The 18,802-nt window shown below is 35.7% G+C and overlaps 1 protein-coding gene across 7 annotated transcripts in view; it reads left to right on the forward strand.

Moving 5' to 3' along the window:
- SOX6 (SRY-box transcription factor 6) overlaps positions 1-18,802 on the forward strand; it is a 263,816-nt gene that overhangs the window by 40,754 nt on the left and 204,260 nt on the right. For all 7 annotated transcript variants that reach the window (XM_018076030.1, XM_018076033.1, XM_018076032.2 and 4 more), the window contains one exon: positions 6,484-6,694. In XM_018076030.1, the coding sequence (XP_017931519.1) occupies positions 6,484-6,694 (211 nt within the window). The remainder of the gene's footprint in view (positions 1-6,483; positions 6,695-18,802) is intronic.

The following is an 18,802-nucleotide window of genomic DNA, read 5'->3' on the forward strand; positions in this document are numbered from 1 at the left end:
AGATTATTTTTTCAATCCCTTTTCAGCAGAAACATCTGAGAAAGTATAAGGAATTTCCTTTCTTTGTACAGAAACTATTAGTTCTCTTTTTGAAGAATTTAACCAATGTAACTTGTGAAATTTAGCAAATGTACATGCTAAAATATCATTTTCTCAGAGTAAAAGGCTTACTGAACAATTTATACATCTTATTTAATGTAGCAGTTTTAAAAGAATAATTGTGGCGTGTGAAGAAAATACCATGTTTATAGTCACAGAGAGTCCTGTCTTTATTTATACCAAGCTGATGCTTGTAATTATTCAGAATTGTTCCTGCTGTTAGCAAAGCTATTCTTGAGTCATTCACAGTAAGTCTAAAAGGAGTAGTCAACAGGCCACTCCTTGTTTACACCAGGCAGCCTGGAAAGATAAGACTTTGGACACTGTTGTTGGACCACCTATAATCAAAGAAAATTTGAAATTGGTTAAAGTATACTGTCCTCTAACATGAAAAAGGCCAAGGATAAACCTAGGAAAGCTTTTACCATAGTGTGCTGTAAATCTTAATGTTGTTTTCCCACTAACAGATGAGTAGGAAGGTAGGTAAAGGTTTTAGGGGTAAGTAAAAGTATGATTTTATGCATGGGCTATCTATCCCTGAGTGACTCATGCATAGTATTTTAGTGTCCAAGCCTTGCTAATTTCTGGTTTTCTGTCTTTTGTGCATTTATTTATTTTGCTCAATTTTGTTCACTTTGAAACTTAATCCTTAAATTTTAGTGTCTATATATAGGTATTTAAACTGTTATAATAAGAACATTTTGTCAAAACACTAACCACAGTGAGTGGAATGATCAGTAATAAAATTTGGTCTGTGCTAATAGGCTGGCAAGAAAATGTACACAGGAAAAATGCCATTTATTTACCTTGATATGAAAACCCAGCATTTCAAAAATAAATTCAATTTTGTCCCTGCTGAATAGTAACTAGCTGAAATAGTGGTCAAGAGTTTCTCTCTTCAGTTGTTGAGGAGTAAGATTTTCTTATTTAGTCATCTCTGCAAATAAATACCTTCTTCAAATTAAAGCATTTTTATATCTGACACGGTAAGGCAAACAAGAAAGCTTAAGATGCAAAATCATCATATTTTTCTCTAAGCAGTCAGATTTGTACCTGTTTCTGTGTAATAAGCTGTCTTCAAATTTTATTGTTTGTCAACTGTTAGAGGGCTGGTCTGGAAATGCCTTCATTGTGGTGAACAAAAATCCCTGTGCATTCTTGTACAGGCATAAATAGTTGTTCTACAGTTATCCAGTACTAGTGTGTAAGTGGGAGGATAGATTTGTAAATCCAGCAAAGGTGTGTAGGGATTCTGAGCAATCTTCACATGGATCAAACTGAGAAGAAACCCACATTGCTCTATTATTTGTAGTAAGCAATATGTTTAGTTAACACTATTAGGAACAAATTACAGTCCACTCTTTCTGGAAGTAAAAGATGCTTCAGATGGACATAATATTTTGATGCTGACACTTTATTAACATGTTGATGATTGTTCTATTTCTTGACTGAAAATTTAATTAATCCTAATATAGTCAAGATTAAAAATGTGTAGGGTTTACTGTGACCAAATTTCACCAGTCTTTGGCGAAGAGGCATGCTCTGTGTTAACTCTTTTGTCCATAGACTAAATGTTTGTTACTCACCTGATTATAAGATATTTTCCATTTTTTTTCTCCCTCCTTACATCAAAATCACGGACATTAATAAGAATAACACACCTTGAATTGTGTGCCTTCAAAGGGAATGTCATGTGTTGAAGACATTACTTCAAGTTTAGACTTAAAATATCGTTTTTACAGAAATACGTGAATTTTAAACCTGAGATTTCAGAGATGTGTCAGTTGTCTAGTGTATCTGGATGAATTTGGGCACCGGAGTGTGTCCAAATAAGTGAAGTGGACATTTGTATCAGTCATGTTCTCTTGTTCATTTTCTTATCAAGTTTTACCAGTTATGCTGAAAAAAGTTGGCATGCATGGGGAATTTTCATCAGTGCCGATGAATTTGATGGTTTGGATTTTGCAAATTGGAATAATTTGAGCTGATCTCGGTTAGGCACTTTCCTTGCCTTTACCTCTTCTTCCGTGCTCTTGGAAAAAACATGAAAAAGACCATTAATAGTATCCTTTCTTTTCACTCTTTGGGTCAAACAAACTGTGACTTCCTTGTTCTGTAAAAGGTGGCTTCATAAAGTTTGTTAAGGATAGGATATCTTTCTTCAGTGAGTCCTCCTACATCCATATTCGAAAGGACCAGGTTCTCCTTTCCCAACCATGAATTCATCAGCTTGTTCTGTTATAGGAAGCTTGGTGGTTGTTTTTAATCTGAACTCCAGATTTTCTAGTGAGACTACTTCATACACTAGAGCAAGAAGTCCAACAAAACATTTGTGGAGGTGATGATACCTCTTATCTCAAACAACATATACGATCCAAGTAGTCTATTTTCAGAGGATACCTGGGCCATTAGGATGTATTAAGAGGGTCTCTCCATGCTGCTTATGAACATCAGTGCAAATACATTTTTGATAGCCAGGCCTGCATCTGGTGTATGTGATAGTTGCAGTTTTGGTCATGCAATGGGGTGAGGTGCTGGGACATAAGCGTGACATGCCACAACAATTGGTCTGCAAAAGTTTATAGGGTGCACCGTGAAAATTAAAATACTTTGTAAATTTGCTGCAACATTTATTTGATTTTCAACAAACAGAATACTGCAGTAGCAACAGCAGATACAGTTGAGTCAACTTCCTAAGGAAAAAAATGAATACTTCCTTTGCCCCCTTGTGTTTTGATCTGTCTAGTTTGCCATGAACATAAGGTCAATATAACCTGTTTATATGGTTGTAATGAAAAGAAAGTTGCCAACAATAGATACATAGCAGTAAAAAATATCTATTCTGAATGTGTAGCAATAAAATTCCTTCTGAAGCCTTTTAAATATTTCATTTTAGCTACATTTTATTTGTAGGTTATTCACGGACTAGTCCATAATCAAAGAAGACATAAGAATTTTTTTTGTTTCTCGTAGATAATTGTACATGCATCTGATGTAGATTTTTCTAGCTGAGTTCTGCTATTATTATATAAGATATTTACACTGGACTAGTCTACTGTTTTCCCATTTACCTGTTTAGCCCCTTGAATTCCTTTCAGTTTGTGCAGTTCTTCTGCTGGATCCTCAATCATGCTTTTTAATAGTTTCTCATTTCAGAAAAAGATGGGGCTCAGAAAGTCATCCATACTGGGTTTCTTATATTGCCAATTCAGATAATGCTCTGCAAATGTATTAGCCATTCGGTGACCCCAATACTACAGCTGTAGGGCTAAACAGAACCAGAAATATTAGGAATGCATTTTATTCTTTTATTTTTGTTCTGCATTTTATTCTTTTATTTTTGTTCTACATTTTAAATACCCACAAAACTGACAGTATAAAAGAATCTATTAATTGGACAAATCCTCATTCTTGCAAAGGCTGTCATTCTACCTCCATTCCATAAATCTGTATCATTTGCATGGAGTTTAAACTTGTCTCATCTTCATTATGGATATTGGAGTCTCTTGGACAAGAAAAAGAAGGATGAATTTGCTGCCTAATGGAGGCAGGACTTGGAGAGTCTTTCATTAGCAGCAAAAGAACATTGTGCTGGACCACATTTCCAGCATCCAGACGAGAGACAGGATAGGTTATCAGGAGGAAGAACATTCAGTTATTTCCACTTGCTCCACAGATTAGCCCTTTCCGGGATAAACAATAGATTTAGTGTTTCTTGCTGAGAACATGAAAACCCCTGCATTGAACCTGATGGATGTTATTTCATGTGCTGTAAAAGGATGTTCTCTCTCGAGAACAGATTCTTTTAAAAGTACTAATTGCTCTTATACTGTTGTCTTCAAAGGTGAAAATGCCATGCTAAAAAGTATTAATTTTTTGTTGAGGAAAGTTATAGAAATTCCAGATCTAAGTTTGAAAAATATTAGAAGATGCTTTTTTATCACCTCTTTGATAAGACCAAGTTTTAAGAAAAATGCAAAGTAGTTTTCAGAAACAATTAAATATATGAAAACTTTCCATTTTAAAGATGACCTCACCTTGAATATTGTGCACAGTTTTGGTCACCACAATATAAGAAAGGTATTAAGCTGTCAGAGAGTGTCCAAAGGAGGGCCATAAGGATGGTGAAGGGCATTGAGGGGAAGCTGTGTGAGGAGCAGCTGAGGGCACTTGGTCTGTTCAGCCTGGCAAAGAGGAGACTGAGTAGAGACCTCATTGCAGTTCCTCCTGAGGAAGAGGAGGGGTAGACACTGGTCTCATCTCTGTGGTGACCAGTGATAGAACCTGAGATAATGTCCTGAAGTTGTGTCAGGGGAGGTTTAGGTTGGATATTAGAAAGAGGTTCTTCATCCAGAGGGTGGTTGGGCACTGGAACAGGCTCCCCAGGGAAGTGGTCACAGCACCAAGCCTGACAGAGTTCAAGAAGCATTTGGATGATACTCTCAGGAACATGGTGTGACTCTTGGGGATGGTCCTGTGCAAGGCCAGGAGTTGGAGGCTTGATGATCATTGTGGGTCCCTTCCAACTCAGAATATTCTGTGATTCTGTAAAAAAAAATTATCTCTGTACCTGGTCTAGGATATTGTTGTCCTTTGTGATATTAGGTTCTTTAATGAATGCAAATGGGTGGAATGAAAAATTCTCTAATGTTTCATAGATAAAAAAGCAAAGGTAAAGTTTCTGTTCCATGTCACCTCTCTTTCTGTTTGTGCTTACAAAACCTCTGTCGCTCCTATTGTGTTGACAGGGTGCTGCTACTACTGGGGTGTAGAGTCTTCTAGTTCCCTGTCTTAGTTAATAAATACTTTTACAACATCACTGGCAAATGCTACCTCCTTCTCCAACGACTGTAAGTGTTGTGCTGATCACCTACTGCTGTGCTTGATGACAATGTGTCACCACCACCTTCTACACAGTCTGCAGCCCTGAGTTACTGTGCTTGCTCCTTGTTGGTGTTGCTCCTTCAGTTACATTGCACAACTACTTGATCTGTTCCAGACTGAAGCAAAAATTTATATCCGATGTTGTTGCTGATGGTTAAAGCTTTCTAGCCTTTCTTCAGACCCTGTTTCAGCTAGGGCATTTCCCATCACAAGTTTCTTCAGTAGGTGGATATTTTCAGCTCATAAAGTAGTATATATTCTCCATATATTTATGAGGAACACTGTGCATTGGAAGAATGATTTTTGACAAAACTATTAATTAGTCTCTTACTTTAATTTTTAAATGTATTGCTACTATTATTACTCCTTAATTTTAAAGAAAATGTTTCACAGAATCTAATATACACACTGACATTTCTAAGCTTACCATAAATGAAAAAAAATCATTAGTTCTTTAGCCCAAATGTTTAGCAATCCTAGCCTGGCATTATTAAAAATTAAAATAGAAGAGTAATTTTGGAAAGGAAAGTGTGTAAGAAATTTTTGTGGTTGAGTTTTTGAGGGCAAATTAAAGAATGTGTTCTCATTTTAGCTGAAATTGTGAAAACAGAGATGCAGTGAATATTGCCTCTGTTGCTGGGAGAATGGGAAGTCTGAGCCAGAGAAGTTCAGAAAGGCTTGACTGTTGGGTGACAACACAATACTGAGAAGAATTGGCATTACTCATTGCTTTTTGATACCTTTTTTGTTTTTTCTTCTTGTTTCTCAATTATGCACTATCTATTGACAAGGGAGATTAATCCTTTTTACTTCTATGCTTTTGACTGTATAACGCCTCTGACACACGTAGTCTCAGTACCTATGTATTGGCATACATGACTTGTTCTGTCATAAAGTCGTTTCCTTGCTCATTCTTGTCTATGTTGGCCTGAAAGAAACACTTCCTTTTGTATATTAGAAGCATTTTAACCTTCATTCTTAAAAAAAAAATGGTTTAATTTAAAGAGGAGTGAATGAGCATGGGAAGACACATATCATCCTTATTTAACTGTGAAGTAGATTCTTGTTCCTCAGTCTTTGTTGGCCTAACTTTTTCTCTAGTTTTAAAGTGATGTTGTTTTCCATTAGCTGAGGGTTTATCCAGGAATAATTTGTACTTGTCTGTACTTTCTCTCTTAGTGCTACATGTATCATCCTTACGTAAGGAACTAAAAAAACCTGTAAAATCTTAACACATTAATTGTTAAAAAGTGTTGAAGTGGCTGTTCCTGACAAGGAAAATCCCTGATGAAGGAAGATGGCATGAGGTATGATGGAAGCATAGGGAGAACTGAGCTTAAGGACAAAAGAGCCCTTGTGAAGCACTGAAACAAAAAAATTCAAATCATAATGCTCATTTTAGGAACTTAAGGTTACTAATAAATAATGCTTCCAGCTTTTACCTGTCTGAGATCCTTCTGCCATAAGAGAATATTTTCACACTGTTTTGTTTCTTTACAGGAGTCAGAGAGTAATAAGTTATGTTCCCTATATTCCTTCCGAAATACCTCTACCTCACCAAACAAGCCCGACGAAGGAGGTCGTGACCGCAGTGAGTTAATGACCAGTGTTAATTTTGGAACGCCGGAACGCCGCAAAGGAAGCTTAGCAGATGTGGTGGACACACTGAAGCAGAAGAAACTAGAAGAAATGACCAGGACTGAGCAAGAAGGTATGTGTTGGAAAAGACTGATACTGTTTCCCTACCCTAAAATCCTATAATTTTTATAGCATAAAGGATGTCTTGGGCATCAAGAGCCATAAAATTGCATGATTGGCAAAGGCTAGGATAAAGTTATTCACAGGTTTCCATGGCAGTGGTAGTTTGAGGTCCTTTAGGGATTTTAGACAAATACGCCAGTTTTTAAAAGTTTTTAAAGTTGGTTGTGAGTCAAAGCAAGAATGTTGGATTAGGTGAAAACTCAGCCCTTACTTGAAAGGTTATGATGAATTCTCAACAGGTTGTAGAGTTGTGAGGGGTATTCTTCAGTGGTATTTGTTCTTCTTCTTTTAAAAGATAAATGTTTATTTTAAACAATAAGAATGAATAAAACACGAGCTGGTTTTTTTTTGCCTTAGAAATTCTCATCTTTCATCACCCTAATGACCCAGTGTCTGTAATTAGGAGAATGGGAAACACTTTAAAGTCTAAAACTATATAGTTCTGGCCTATGTAGCTATAATTGTGCAGTCTGCTCAGATATTGTTACAAGTATTAAAACGGAGAGAAAAATGAGGAAAAATCTTTGAATGCTGAGATAGTTTATGTATTCAGTCCTCATTCAGATACTTTCACTGACTTTGCTAAGATTTTGGCCATGGCAGGAGCCAAGTAGAATTGGAGAGTGAGTTTATCAGTGTATCTGTGCACATGGTCAGGGCCCATCATGAAAATTTCTTTACATATCAAGTAGAATGAAGTCTTGCTTGGTTCTGCAGTAATACCTTCTAGTCTGTGTGCTCATACATGAGTTTGAATCAGTGAAGTTGTGAGAGTAGGAGGCTCTGAAATAGATAAACATGTGGATTCTCTTAGTTATTTTACCAGTGTTCCTTTGTGGCATTAAAAATAACCCAGGAAGATTATTTGTAATGTAGCAGAGCCACAAGGCAGTAGAACTTCGTGATTCATTTTTTTTTTTTTTTTTTGAAATATGAAGGAGTTCAGAATTATTTTGACTTTTCAATTTCATGGTATGGTCACAGTGCACTTCAAACAGTGCACTTTAGGTTAGGTTCCCTTGACTCCACGTATCAATGTAGATTTCAATTAAAATTGAAACTGATACAATAATATGCTTAAATATGGGCTAAAATCATGTAGGGATGGAAGTGGGCTTTCATATTTCTTGGCATAATTGTTAAATGCCAGTACATAGATAAATGTGTTCTATAGGTATCCTTTCTGAAGCTGGTGAAACATCTCTAAAGAGAGAATGTCCCAGATTCTTTGCTACCATCTGTCTGTTTTCAGCTGTAAAGATCACTCTTTCAAAAATTTCTTAGATTTGGTAGTTAGACTTAGAAAACTATTTTAAATATTACTTTAGCAGAATTGTTTTTTGCAGTCAGTAGCAGTCGTTCAACACTCCATGCTAATCAAAGGTCTTGGCTCCTACTTTGCTGTGGGAGTATAAAAGTTGCTGTTGATTATATTGACACCACTATTCCAGGAGTATACTGAATGCTGTGCTAATAAAAATATGCATCAAAAAGTGTAAACACAGTATCTTAATGTATGGATTCAAGCATTTGATAGCTTATTTTTGTATGAATTCTCTAGAATTTTCAGCGTTTCCTCTGCATTAGTACTCATTAGTTGTTTTAAGAGAGGTATGTGCACAGCAGAAAGATCCCTCTCACTGAGTTGCAGCCTTCTGTGCTATATTTTCTCATCAGTTGTGAAATAAAGGTAATTTCTGATCTATAAAGTAATCTTGCCTTTTATGGACCGCATTATACTGGAAAACTATTCTAAAGTCTGCCTGTAAGTTCAAAGGTATTTGACTGTATCTTCATGTTTAGATTAGATATTCTTCACCGTGAGGGTGGTGAGGCACTAGAACAGGTTGTCCAGAGAAGTTGTGGATGCCCCATCCCTGGAAGTGTTCAAGGCCAGGTTGCATGGAGTTCTGAGAACTCTGGTCTAGTGAAAAGTGCTTCTGCCTATGGCAGTGGAGTTGGAATTAGATGATTTTCAAGGTCCCTTCCAACCCAAGCCATTCTATGAAGTTATGTTGAGAGCTTAACTATGTTAAGTTCTTCTCAGTTCATCCAGCATTTTCTGTAGAAAAAAAGGTTACTTACATTTAGCAGAAAAGAATGAATAATTGACTGATATTATATAAACTAACACAGAAAATCATTAATAGAAAGATTGGAAATTCTTCAGGATGTTACACTTAGAAAGTTCAATGTGTAGATCAGGAATACCAAAATTCTTATAGCAGGTTTGAATACCTATTTCAGAGGTTTCTCTGAATTAAAAAGAAGTAAATTCTCCATACTTGTTTAAGTAAAATAAAATAATATTTTAAAAATTTTATGACTCTGAACTTGTTTTAACTCTGTGCAGAGTCAGTTGGAGAAATGAGATTATGAAATTGTTTTGCCATCTGATAGTGTCTTTTAAGCAACCTGATTAATAGCCTGGTCACACATATACTACATATGACACTCTTTAACACCTACATTTTAAAATATGTTTCTGTGCAATTTTTTTCTTAAAATGGTACACAGCCAATGCAGCTCTAAGTTCTGATCTGTCACAAAATTCCTTACCTTAATGAAAAAACACCTGCTGATTTTTTAGCAAATAGAGAGCATAATATATATTGCTTTAATGAATGGAATGGGGAAAAGATGTGTATTTCCATTGTATACTATTGTGTGGGGCTTTAAGTCTTGCATGACTCCTTTAAAAAAATTTAATAATTCATGTGAACCTCTTTTGTAGAGATGACCTCCATGACCATTGATGTAGCTGTGGAATTTGGGCTAATGTACAGTCATATGTCAAAGTAATTGTAGAGTTAGAAGTGGAGTAAAGAACTCGAGCATTCCAGTCGTCAGATCTAACCCCCCATGCGAGTACAGCAAAAAGTCTCTTTTAATATTATTATATAGTCACTTTCTGGTTCATCTTCAGGATCTGAATTTGAGTAATATGACTTGCTGGGGTTAAATACTTAAATATTTTGTGGTATACGTTCAGATATTAGGTGTCTGTTATACTTGTATATACTACTTGTGGTCTCCACTGTACCTCATAACATTGAAAAAGAAATATGTACTGAGAGACTTTATCATGTCTAAATGGATATATTTAATCAGAGTCCTTTGGCTTCTGAAAACAAGTTGTCTGATGAGAATTTCATCTGAGCAGCTGTGACTGAGGAGGTCAACAGGCATTGCCTAGGAGAATATGGCCCAGCTGGCTAAATCTGGTTGTTGTAGTGATTTAAATGGTCAAGTGCTGCTTGTAATCCAGGACCGTCTGTTTGTAAAGGGAAGAGTGAGTGCTTCAGCATAATGTACAGCTGTTTTAATCTCTCTTTAATAGTAGTGCTTCAGCCAGTGTCATGTCTTGTGTATGGTACTGGAAACATGAGCGCCTCATGCAGGAAGGTACATACCTTGGGTATGTTTTTAGCATTATTTGGAGTCTGAACAAAGACTACCAACATAACAGAATAAACAATATTTTTTTTGATTTCGGGGTCCAGTATTTGCATTTTTTTGTACATTAAGGCATTCCTGTGTCTTAATTGGTAGTGATTTGGAAATGAGAAAATTGATGAGAATGTTGTAATTGAAAAAGGAAAGAATGCTACAAATATTTAGAGTTAATTTGAGTATGTAAAGACTTTGCTGACTTGTGTTCTCATAAGACAGAAGAGATCAGAAATGAACAGGTGTCTAATTTAATCAACAAGACCAGACTCTAGGGCCTCTTGGATAACTTTAGTATATTCGTCTCGGTTTTTCTGTGAGCAGAAGTATTGTTTTAGTTTTTTTTTTTTCTTTGGAAGTAAGTATCCTCCAGTACAATCAAGTATTAAACCTCTATACAGCTCAAATGAAGAGTTTATGTTAGATAGTATGCTCTTACTGCTTCTTTCCCTTTCTATCCCCCTTCACTAAAAGACTTTTCTTTTTGAATATTGCTTATATTACTTTTGTGAGACAGATTTACAGCCTGGGCCACCTGAATTCTAGTCTGAGAATTGGCTTCCAGACAACTATCCTACTGTACTTCATCATAAGCCTCTAGGAGCAATAATTGGTAGTACACATCTTGTCTGTAGCTAGGAGAGCAGATTTCTCCCTTTCAGATCTGGAATGCTAGGTTGGCAGGTCAGCTGGCACTTCTGAGCTGGAAACTGGGCATGTCATTTCTGCTAAGTGCTAAGCCCTCATTACTCAGGGCCTGGATTCCTAATTCACTTTTGACCTTGATTCTGAGCAATGTATACAGTATCATTTTTCAACCAAGTTCAGTTCACAATTCTAGCAGAAGCTTTTTATAAAGTGATTCCCATTCTTGTTTCCTCCTTGAAGACCATAGTTGAATGTTCAGTGATCAAAGATTTTTATGTGTGCATGTTGGAATAATGAACATCTATATAAAGAGGAGTATATTCATAAATTTCCATCTATTCTCTGTCATGTGCACCTGTTTGTACTCTCTCTCTACGGGTGGATATATGTAACTCATAGTCATATATAATATGTCTAAAGATATCTAAATTAAAAATTAAGGGTTCACATGTATTAATAATTTTATATGCAGTAGGGAAAAATCTTACTGCAGTACTCAGTAGTGATGGTTTTTCTGATTTTTTGTTTTGTTATTTTTTTCCTCCAACTTCATCAGCTAATAATAATTGAAAATTTTTTGTTATATTGGCTTAAAATAGACACTTCCCCTATAAAATGTTCTATTATTCCAGTAAGGACAGTATACTCAATTATTGCACACACAAATATGTACATATTTCCTGTTAATTTATTTGGGAATGAAGAAACTTAAACTTTCCCATACTGTGTTTTATAAGTGGACATTTTGGTTGTAATTTTGATTGTAATTTTATGCAGGGTTGTTTAGTTGTTGTTGTTGTTATTATTGAGGTTTCGTTTGGGTTTTTTGTTATTGTTGTTTTGAGTTCTTTTTTAATGGAATCTGTGCATATTATATTAAATGAATGGAGAGTTTCTGTTTTGTATTCTTTGTTTTAAGCCTGTTCTCAACCACAGCTGAGAACAGAAAGTGTTCAGACATAAATAAGCATATACTTGGTTTTAGCATAGTTTTTAGCATAACCTTTGTGGACAGTACATGTCAGGAGTTCTCCTTTGTGGATCAGTCTTAGAAGTGAACTGTTGACCATTTGTGGTCAATGAATATTTTTAAATGTTTTTCAGAATTTTTACAGAGATTTAGTTCAAGTTACCTGTCTTGTGGTGTGCTGTATACCCACATTTTCTACTGACAGTCATGATCCTTGGTTCTCCTAATACACTTGGCATTTAGAGACCGTTTATAGACCCTTGTTCTTTATTATTTTTTTTTTATGGCTACAGATATTTTGTTCTCTTTCAAGGCTTTAAAAATGTTGCTGTGTTTTGCTATTAGGATTATCCAAAGTAATGGTTAAAAATGAGTTAATACTACTGTTTTCTTTTTTTATGATATCTATTAAATTTACAAATGACAACTGGCATTCCTCTCAGCTAGAAACAAGCCCTTTGGATATTAAAAACCCCACCCTCTTCAAACTTCTTTCATCACCTTTGAAAAACCTTGTCATCTCTGCTAGGTACCACTCTCATCGTGTTTCCTTTTTCTTCTTAAAAATCAGTTTTGCTAAGTAAATTCAGAATCAGTTATGTGTATGGTTAATTTAATACTTATCTTTCACTTGCTTTTTTTAGAAGCCATATATGACATCTAAGATGAAGATTTTTTCTTCTAGACTACAAACATGCTTCCAAAAGCCCAAAGGTCCACACAATAAATAGATGACTCAGATCAAGTTAAAGGAGAGATATGAAACACATTTTCCTAAATCACTGTTTACTTCAATTACTTACCTCTTTACCAAATAATTAAATGCAACTTACTCTTTCTCTCTCTCTCTTTCTTTTTTTTCAATCCAATTACCTTGGTAAAAGCACATTGATTACTCTTTTTCCTTGCAATATATACTGCCGTTTTAGAAAAAGATATTCTTTTATTTATAGATGTTTTATAGATCATAAAATGTCTAAGAATTCATTTATTGAAGTGCATAGTGAATTCCAATATCTCAATATGTTAAATTAAAATAATATAAGACTTTTTAGGAACATTACCACAAAGAAAGTGTTTTATAGGGTTATTTTCTGGTAACTAAAAGAATTTGCAGCTTTTTTTTTTCATTCTATCCATTGTATTTGATTTTTCCATCAAAAATTCATTCTGTTAAATTTTATTACAATTTTAATGAAATTTCGACTGCAATATGTGTTTACATATTTCTTTTTTGCAATGACAGACCCAGTGTGTGTAACCATACTGTATCCGGTCATTAATATTTTGTCTCATATTTTTATTTATCATTCTAGGTTTGTGAGGATTTATGCATTTTTGATTTTTTTACTTTCTCATATTCTTTAAGTCTTTCAGAGTACTGTTTTGTGATTAAATGCTATCTCACAAATTTTATTTAAGAAAGTGGCACATATTGTCATTTTTCCACCTTATCTTTGCATTTATTATCTGGCTGCCTACACTAAAGTCTTACCCAATGTTGCATTTGAGCATCTAGTCATTACTCAAAGGTTTTGTGTTGATATAGTAATTTTTCAGTACTTTTCAGTATACCTCATGCTACATTTGAAAGCTTCACTTCAGTTTTCTTTGTTCTGAAATTCATTCATGGCACACAAAAAGAGTATAGTACAGACTTTTACATGGGTATCGTGAAGAATGAGACTTACATGAATAGGTTGATAAATTGTATAGATCATCTGTTTTGCTTTAAGGTTTTCATATCTCTTCCATTCTTAGATCTTATTCAGCATCATCATCAGGAATCTGGTTAGTCTGATAGTAGCCATGTGAGAATTTGCCAGGCAAAAATACACCTTGGTTACTACCAGGCAGTTACCTAGGTGTAGGACCCATGGGATTTTCTGGAGCTTTTACTTTTCCGGAGGTTCAGTTTCCCGATGCAGGTTGTTCCTCTGCATATCTACAAAATTGTTGCTTTTGCTGGTAAAGAGAGTTGATCATATTGAATCCTGATGGGGGAAGAGTCTGACATTCAGGACTCAATTCTAGCTATGCAAATTCTTTATTTTTGGGTAGATAATTGCTCTCACCATTTTGAGATACTTACATCACATTGAAAAAATGTCTTTATTCAACCCAGAATATTTGAGATGAGTAAAAATCCTTTTCATTAGAACAAATGAGCCTTCACCCTTTTCTCATTTTCTCTGAATTTGAGCGGTAGATCAGGACAGATTACACTGAAAAAGGCTGAAATATTCTCTGTGCCAGCATCTACTGACCATTCCAACCAGTTCTTCCCCAGCAATTGTTTTCTACCTTCAGGAATCATCTCACCTTTTCTTTTTCTTTAATCCCACTCTACACATTTTATTGTGTGACAAACTGTGTCCATGTTTCCATTTTATATAATTTTCTGCGCTATGCTACTCCACACTTTTGTCTCCTTTTTAGACATGGTAAAACATCTGCTATCTATACACTATTTGTATGATATTAGTATTGTGAAAGCATTATTAAAATAGCATATCTTAAAAGCCATCTTTTTCCTAGGGGCAGTAAGAAGGGCAAGTTCAGTGTGAATAGGTACAACTGACACTGAGCTCTGTGGTAAAGAATGTGAGTAAATAGCTGTAAAAATATGGTGAGTTGCTTCAGTTGCATGATCTTGGCAGCAGAAATATAGATTCAAACTTCATTGGTTTCTGATGTACTGTGACACAAGCAATGTTATGATCAGATCATGCTTTAAAATGGCAATTGAAATACATTTTGTAACCATCAGGTTAATAGTAGGGACTAGACTGCAATACTTCCCTTCCTAAAATTGCTAATGTAAATATAAAAATACAAGGGAAAAATGGGACTCAAACATGGCTGATCTTGTATGCCATTGTATTTTCCAAGTTCTGTAAGGTGAATGGCCTCAGATTTCTTTGGTGATGAACTTTAGTTTTAGTTGGTTTTATTTGCTTTGCCGTTCCTGCTGGTTTGCAACAGGGCCTAAAAGTGCTTTAAGTGCTTGTGACTGAGGTAATGAATGAAAATATCTTTCCAGCACTGAGAGTATTGCATTAGACTGAATAGTCACCTTACTTGTAAAAGCACTATTAGAGAAGGGCAGCTGTAAGTAAGGATAACGATTTGTGTCCAGTGCTTATTTACTGAAAATTGTAAATGTATTATTTATTGAGAGCTCTCCAGACAGTACTTGTCAGAATAAAAATGTCAACTCTAAGCAAAACGTTATAATACATAATAAAAATGCTAGATACACACTTTAGAGATACAGTTAATTAGATCTGCTTTTCTTAAAGAAATGACAGTAAAAATGCTCAGCAGCATATACGTTTTAAATGCTGATATATTCCTTATTTTTCTATACCATATTTGGTTTAGATACCTTGTCATTATTTAAAAATAATTTTGACAACTTTATTTGGTTGCCACAAGAGAGACAGAGGTACTTGCTCCTGGGCTTCACGAGGTGGCTGCATGCTCAGGCTGTCTTCATCTAATGGAGAGAGCAGCTACTTTTACCTCTGTGTTTTATTCTGAAACTCCAAGATGCCACTTGTTGCCTCCAGTGAAAGCAACAAACAACTATTAAGATCAGTCTTCAGCCATGCTAATTAACCCCAAATAATATTGTGTTAAGGAGGCTAAATTCATTCAACATCACTGTTACTTTTGTGTATTATTAAATGTGAGTAGGAATTAATGAGAAAAAAAGTAGTTTTTTTTTTTAATTTAAGTATTTTATTTAAGTATTTTTAGGCATTTTTATTTTCTCTGAAATTTACAATGGGAAGAATATAAGCTTAAAAAAATTTGGAAATCTGCTAGAGTGTTTTTGAGTGTGAGGGAGGGACTTGGCTTTTGAATTTATCCTTTTTACAAAGAACTGCTCAGTTCGGCACCATAAAATTTAGGATGTCGTCATTAAAAGCAGCTTTCTTCTCTCAAGTGTATCAGCCAATATGAGAAAAAGCCTTATATCTATATTCTCCTACACTCAGTTTGCTGTGGGTTCCATAGAATCAGAAAATCACAAAGTGGCTGAGGTGAGAAGGCACTGTCCAACCCCTCTGTGCAGAGCACAATCACCTAGAACAAGTTGTTTAGAGACATGTCCCATCAGTTTTTGTATATCTCCAAGGATGGAAACCCCTCAACCTGTTCAGTGTTTGGTCATCCTTACAATAAGAAAGATTTTTTTTCTTATGTTTCAAGGGAATTTCCTGTATTTCTATTTGTTCCCTTTGCCTCTGAGGCTGTCGTTGGGCACCACTGAGAAGTGCACGGATCTGCCTTTGTTACTCCTGCCATCAGATATTTTTATGTTATCCCCTGGGGCCTGCTCTTTTCCAACCTAAACACTCATGGCACTCTCAACCCCTCTTCATATGAGAGATGCTCCAGTCACTTGTTTGCCTTGTGGCCCATTTGGGAGTCTCTCCAGTATGCCCATGTCTTTCTTGAACTCGGGAGCCCAGAAGTGGACACAGCACCCAAAGTGTGATCTCCAATATGTTTTATTTTAAAGCCACTGGTTCTGCACTGTAGGACTGAGCTGGTGCCCTTAAATCCAAGAGGGGCTTTATCAAGAACTTCAGTGGTGTGTGCTCAAGCCCTGGCTGTATAATTTGAGTTTTCATCCTGTCTGTGTGCTCTTCCTTCCTGGCGTGTAGCTGATGAGTGCAAAGTGAAAACCAGGAATAAAAACATAATTCAGTGTTCTTAACTACGTATTTCTGTGCTTCATAAATGTGTTTTGGATTGTGAGGAATCCTTCTAATTCCCATTTGTAGCCAGGCTTCTTCCTTGTTTACTCATTGGCATGTTGATCTCCAAAATGAAGCAAGAGTTAGTGGTGGTTAATGTGTCAAAGCCTCCCACTTCTGTCTTGCTTTAATAACGTAAAGAAGTGGTGGTGTTTTTGTAAAGTTCAAACTGTGATATTCTTGAAAAAAAAAGCGCAATAGTCCTTGTTAAATATAGTCTTGAGGGCAAGTACTGTGTAAACATCTGCAGAGAGCTCCTGTTAGCATTGCTCTGTCCTGACTAGCAGCTCTCACTCTGTTGCAGTCTTGGGTCGGTCCTTACTATGGGCTGCCAATCAGTAAAGCTGTGCCAAAATGTCTTGTTCTACAGCCTAGCATTTTGGAATGTATCTAATAGCTGTTTTCTTTTATTAATCATAATATATTTTTAGTTTTACTTACATAGGTGCCCAGAGTTCCTGGGCACAGTGCCCTATGTATGAATGGCTGTTTATTTTCATCTTCCTCTTTGTTAACTGTTTTACTTAATGCTTTACATAACTATTTGCCATATTTCGACATGAAGCTACAATGCACTGCTGCCTGCTTACATTTCTTAAAGAACTTGATGTGACAACACCCTCTACAGTAAATCATGATCTTCACTGAACCTAAGAAAACCCATCTTGAATACTCTTCTGTCTTTTTATTTGTTCGAAAATGTTGAAGAAAGCAGGCTCTTTCACCCATCTGGAAGAAGTCTGAACACTACAGCCTAGAGAGCCTGTAGTTGCACCAAAACCTTTGAAGGCTCTGTACTGAATTTCTTAGTCTAATGCCACCTTAAGAATGAATTCTGTTTGCATTTATAGCTGTGCTGTATGTGTCACGGGATATGCATGAGGACAGGATTTGGTTCTTCCTACTCTATCTTAAAATTTACCTGCATATTCAATATTTAAAACAGCTCTGCTTCTCAGTGTAGGTCTAAGCAGTCCTTATCATATCTTAAATATGTAACAAGCAGATTACTTTTAAATATTTACAATGAAACAAAAACTAACACATCGGGCAGAGGTTTGTTAAAATGTCAGAACTTGCCGTAGTGAAAAATAAATATTGAACCAAGTTTATTCCTGAGGTAACTCTATTAATTTCAATGGAATTACTGCAGGAGTAGTTCTGGAAAAAATCTGCCTAGATTTTATATCATAATTTTAATATTTTGTTACAGAACTTTGAATAACCCAGAAATAATTTTATAGATCTGGCATGCACACGCATCACTGAGTAAAATAAGATTCCTTCGCTTCAGTTTCTGTTCCCTCTGTGGATGTTTGTGTTTTAGCTGTTTAAATGTGATTGTTGCAGCTTTGTTAATAGGTTTTGTTACATCTGCAGTTATACTTGTAATTAAAAATTTAGTTGGAGCATTGGTTCCACTAGGTTTCAGTGTATCTGGTGTTTCTGTGATATAATGACTAGACAAAGAATCATGTCTGTTGCCCTTTTGTGTCTGTGTATCAGGTAACACAACAGACAGTGGCCAGACATATGACCTCAAAAATCAAACCAATTTGTTAATGAACTAACAAGGCAATGTAATAAGCATCTCTATTCAGTCATTTTCCTCAGCTTTCAGTTATTCCTTAGAGCAAGAGTAGTTAGTGCTGTATCAACAAATTATTTGATGACAATAATTTGGCTGATGAGAATACAAGGAAAAAGCCACAATCTAATTAGAAAACACTGTATATTAGGTGGCAAAATGTGACTAATGTTTTATCTCTAATTGTAAAACTGCAATTTGCGACTTTTGGTAGTTAACGGTTTTTACACCCCCCCCTTCCTTCTTTCTGCAAAGAAAATCATTAAAAAAAAGGCCAAAAAGAGACTACAGGATTTGAAACACAGTGGCCCTGAAGTGATGGGAAAATGGCCAAGGTGTCACAGCTAATTTCTGACCCTGCTTTATGAGTTCTGCTGTTCCTTATTCCCCTTGTCAGTCTGTGAATCCCTGAGGCTGTACACACTGGCCTAACATCACTCAACTCCAGTTTTATATCCTCTTTTAATAATGTTGAGTCTATTCTGTCCAACTTTGATTCAGACAACCTGCTTGTCTTGAAAAAGTGATATATTTAATCAGTGGCTCTGTCTCCAGCATAGCTCCCACTGCGTGAGACTAGAGCCAAAGAGTAGTGCAGTGGCCTGTCACTTCTGTTTGAATAGGTAATGTGGA

The sequence above is a fragment of the Manacus vitellinus genome, unplaced genomic scaffold (assembly GCF_001715985.3).
Source record: "Manacus vitellinus isolate BGI_N305 unplaced genomic scaffold, ASM171598v3 scaffold_30_pilon, whole genome shotgun sequence".
In the NCBI taxonomy this organism is placed as follows: domain Eukaryota; kingdom Metazoa; phylum Chordata; class Aves; order Passeriformes; family Pipridae; genus Manacus; species Manacus vitellinus.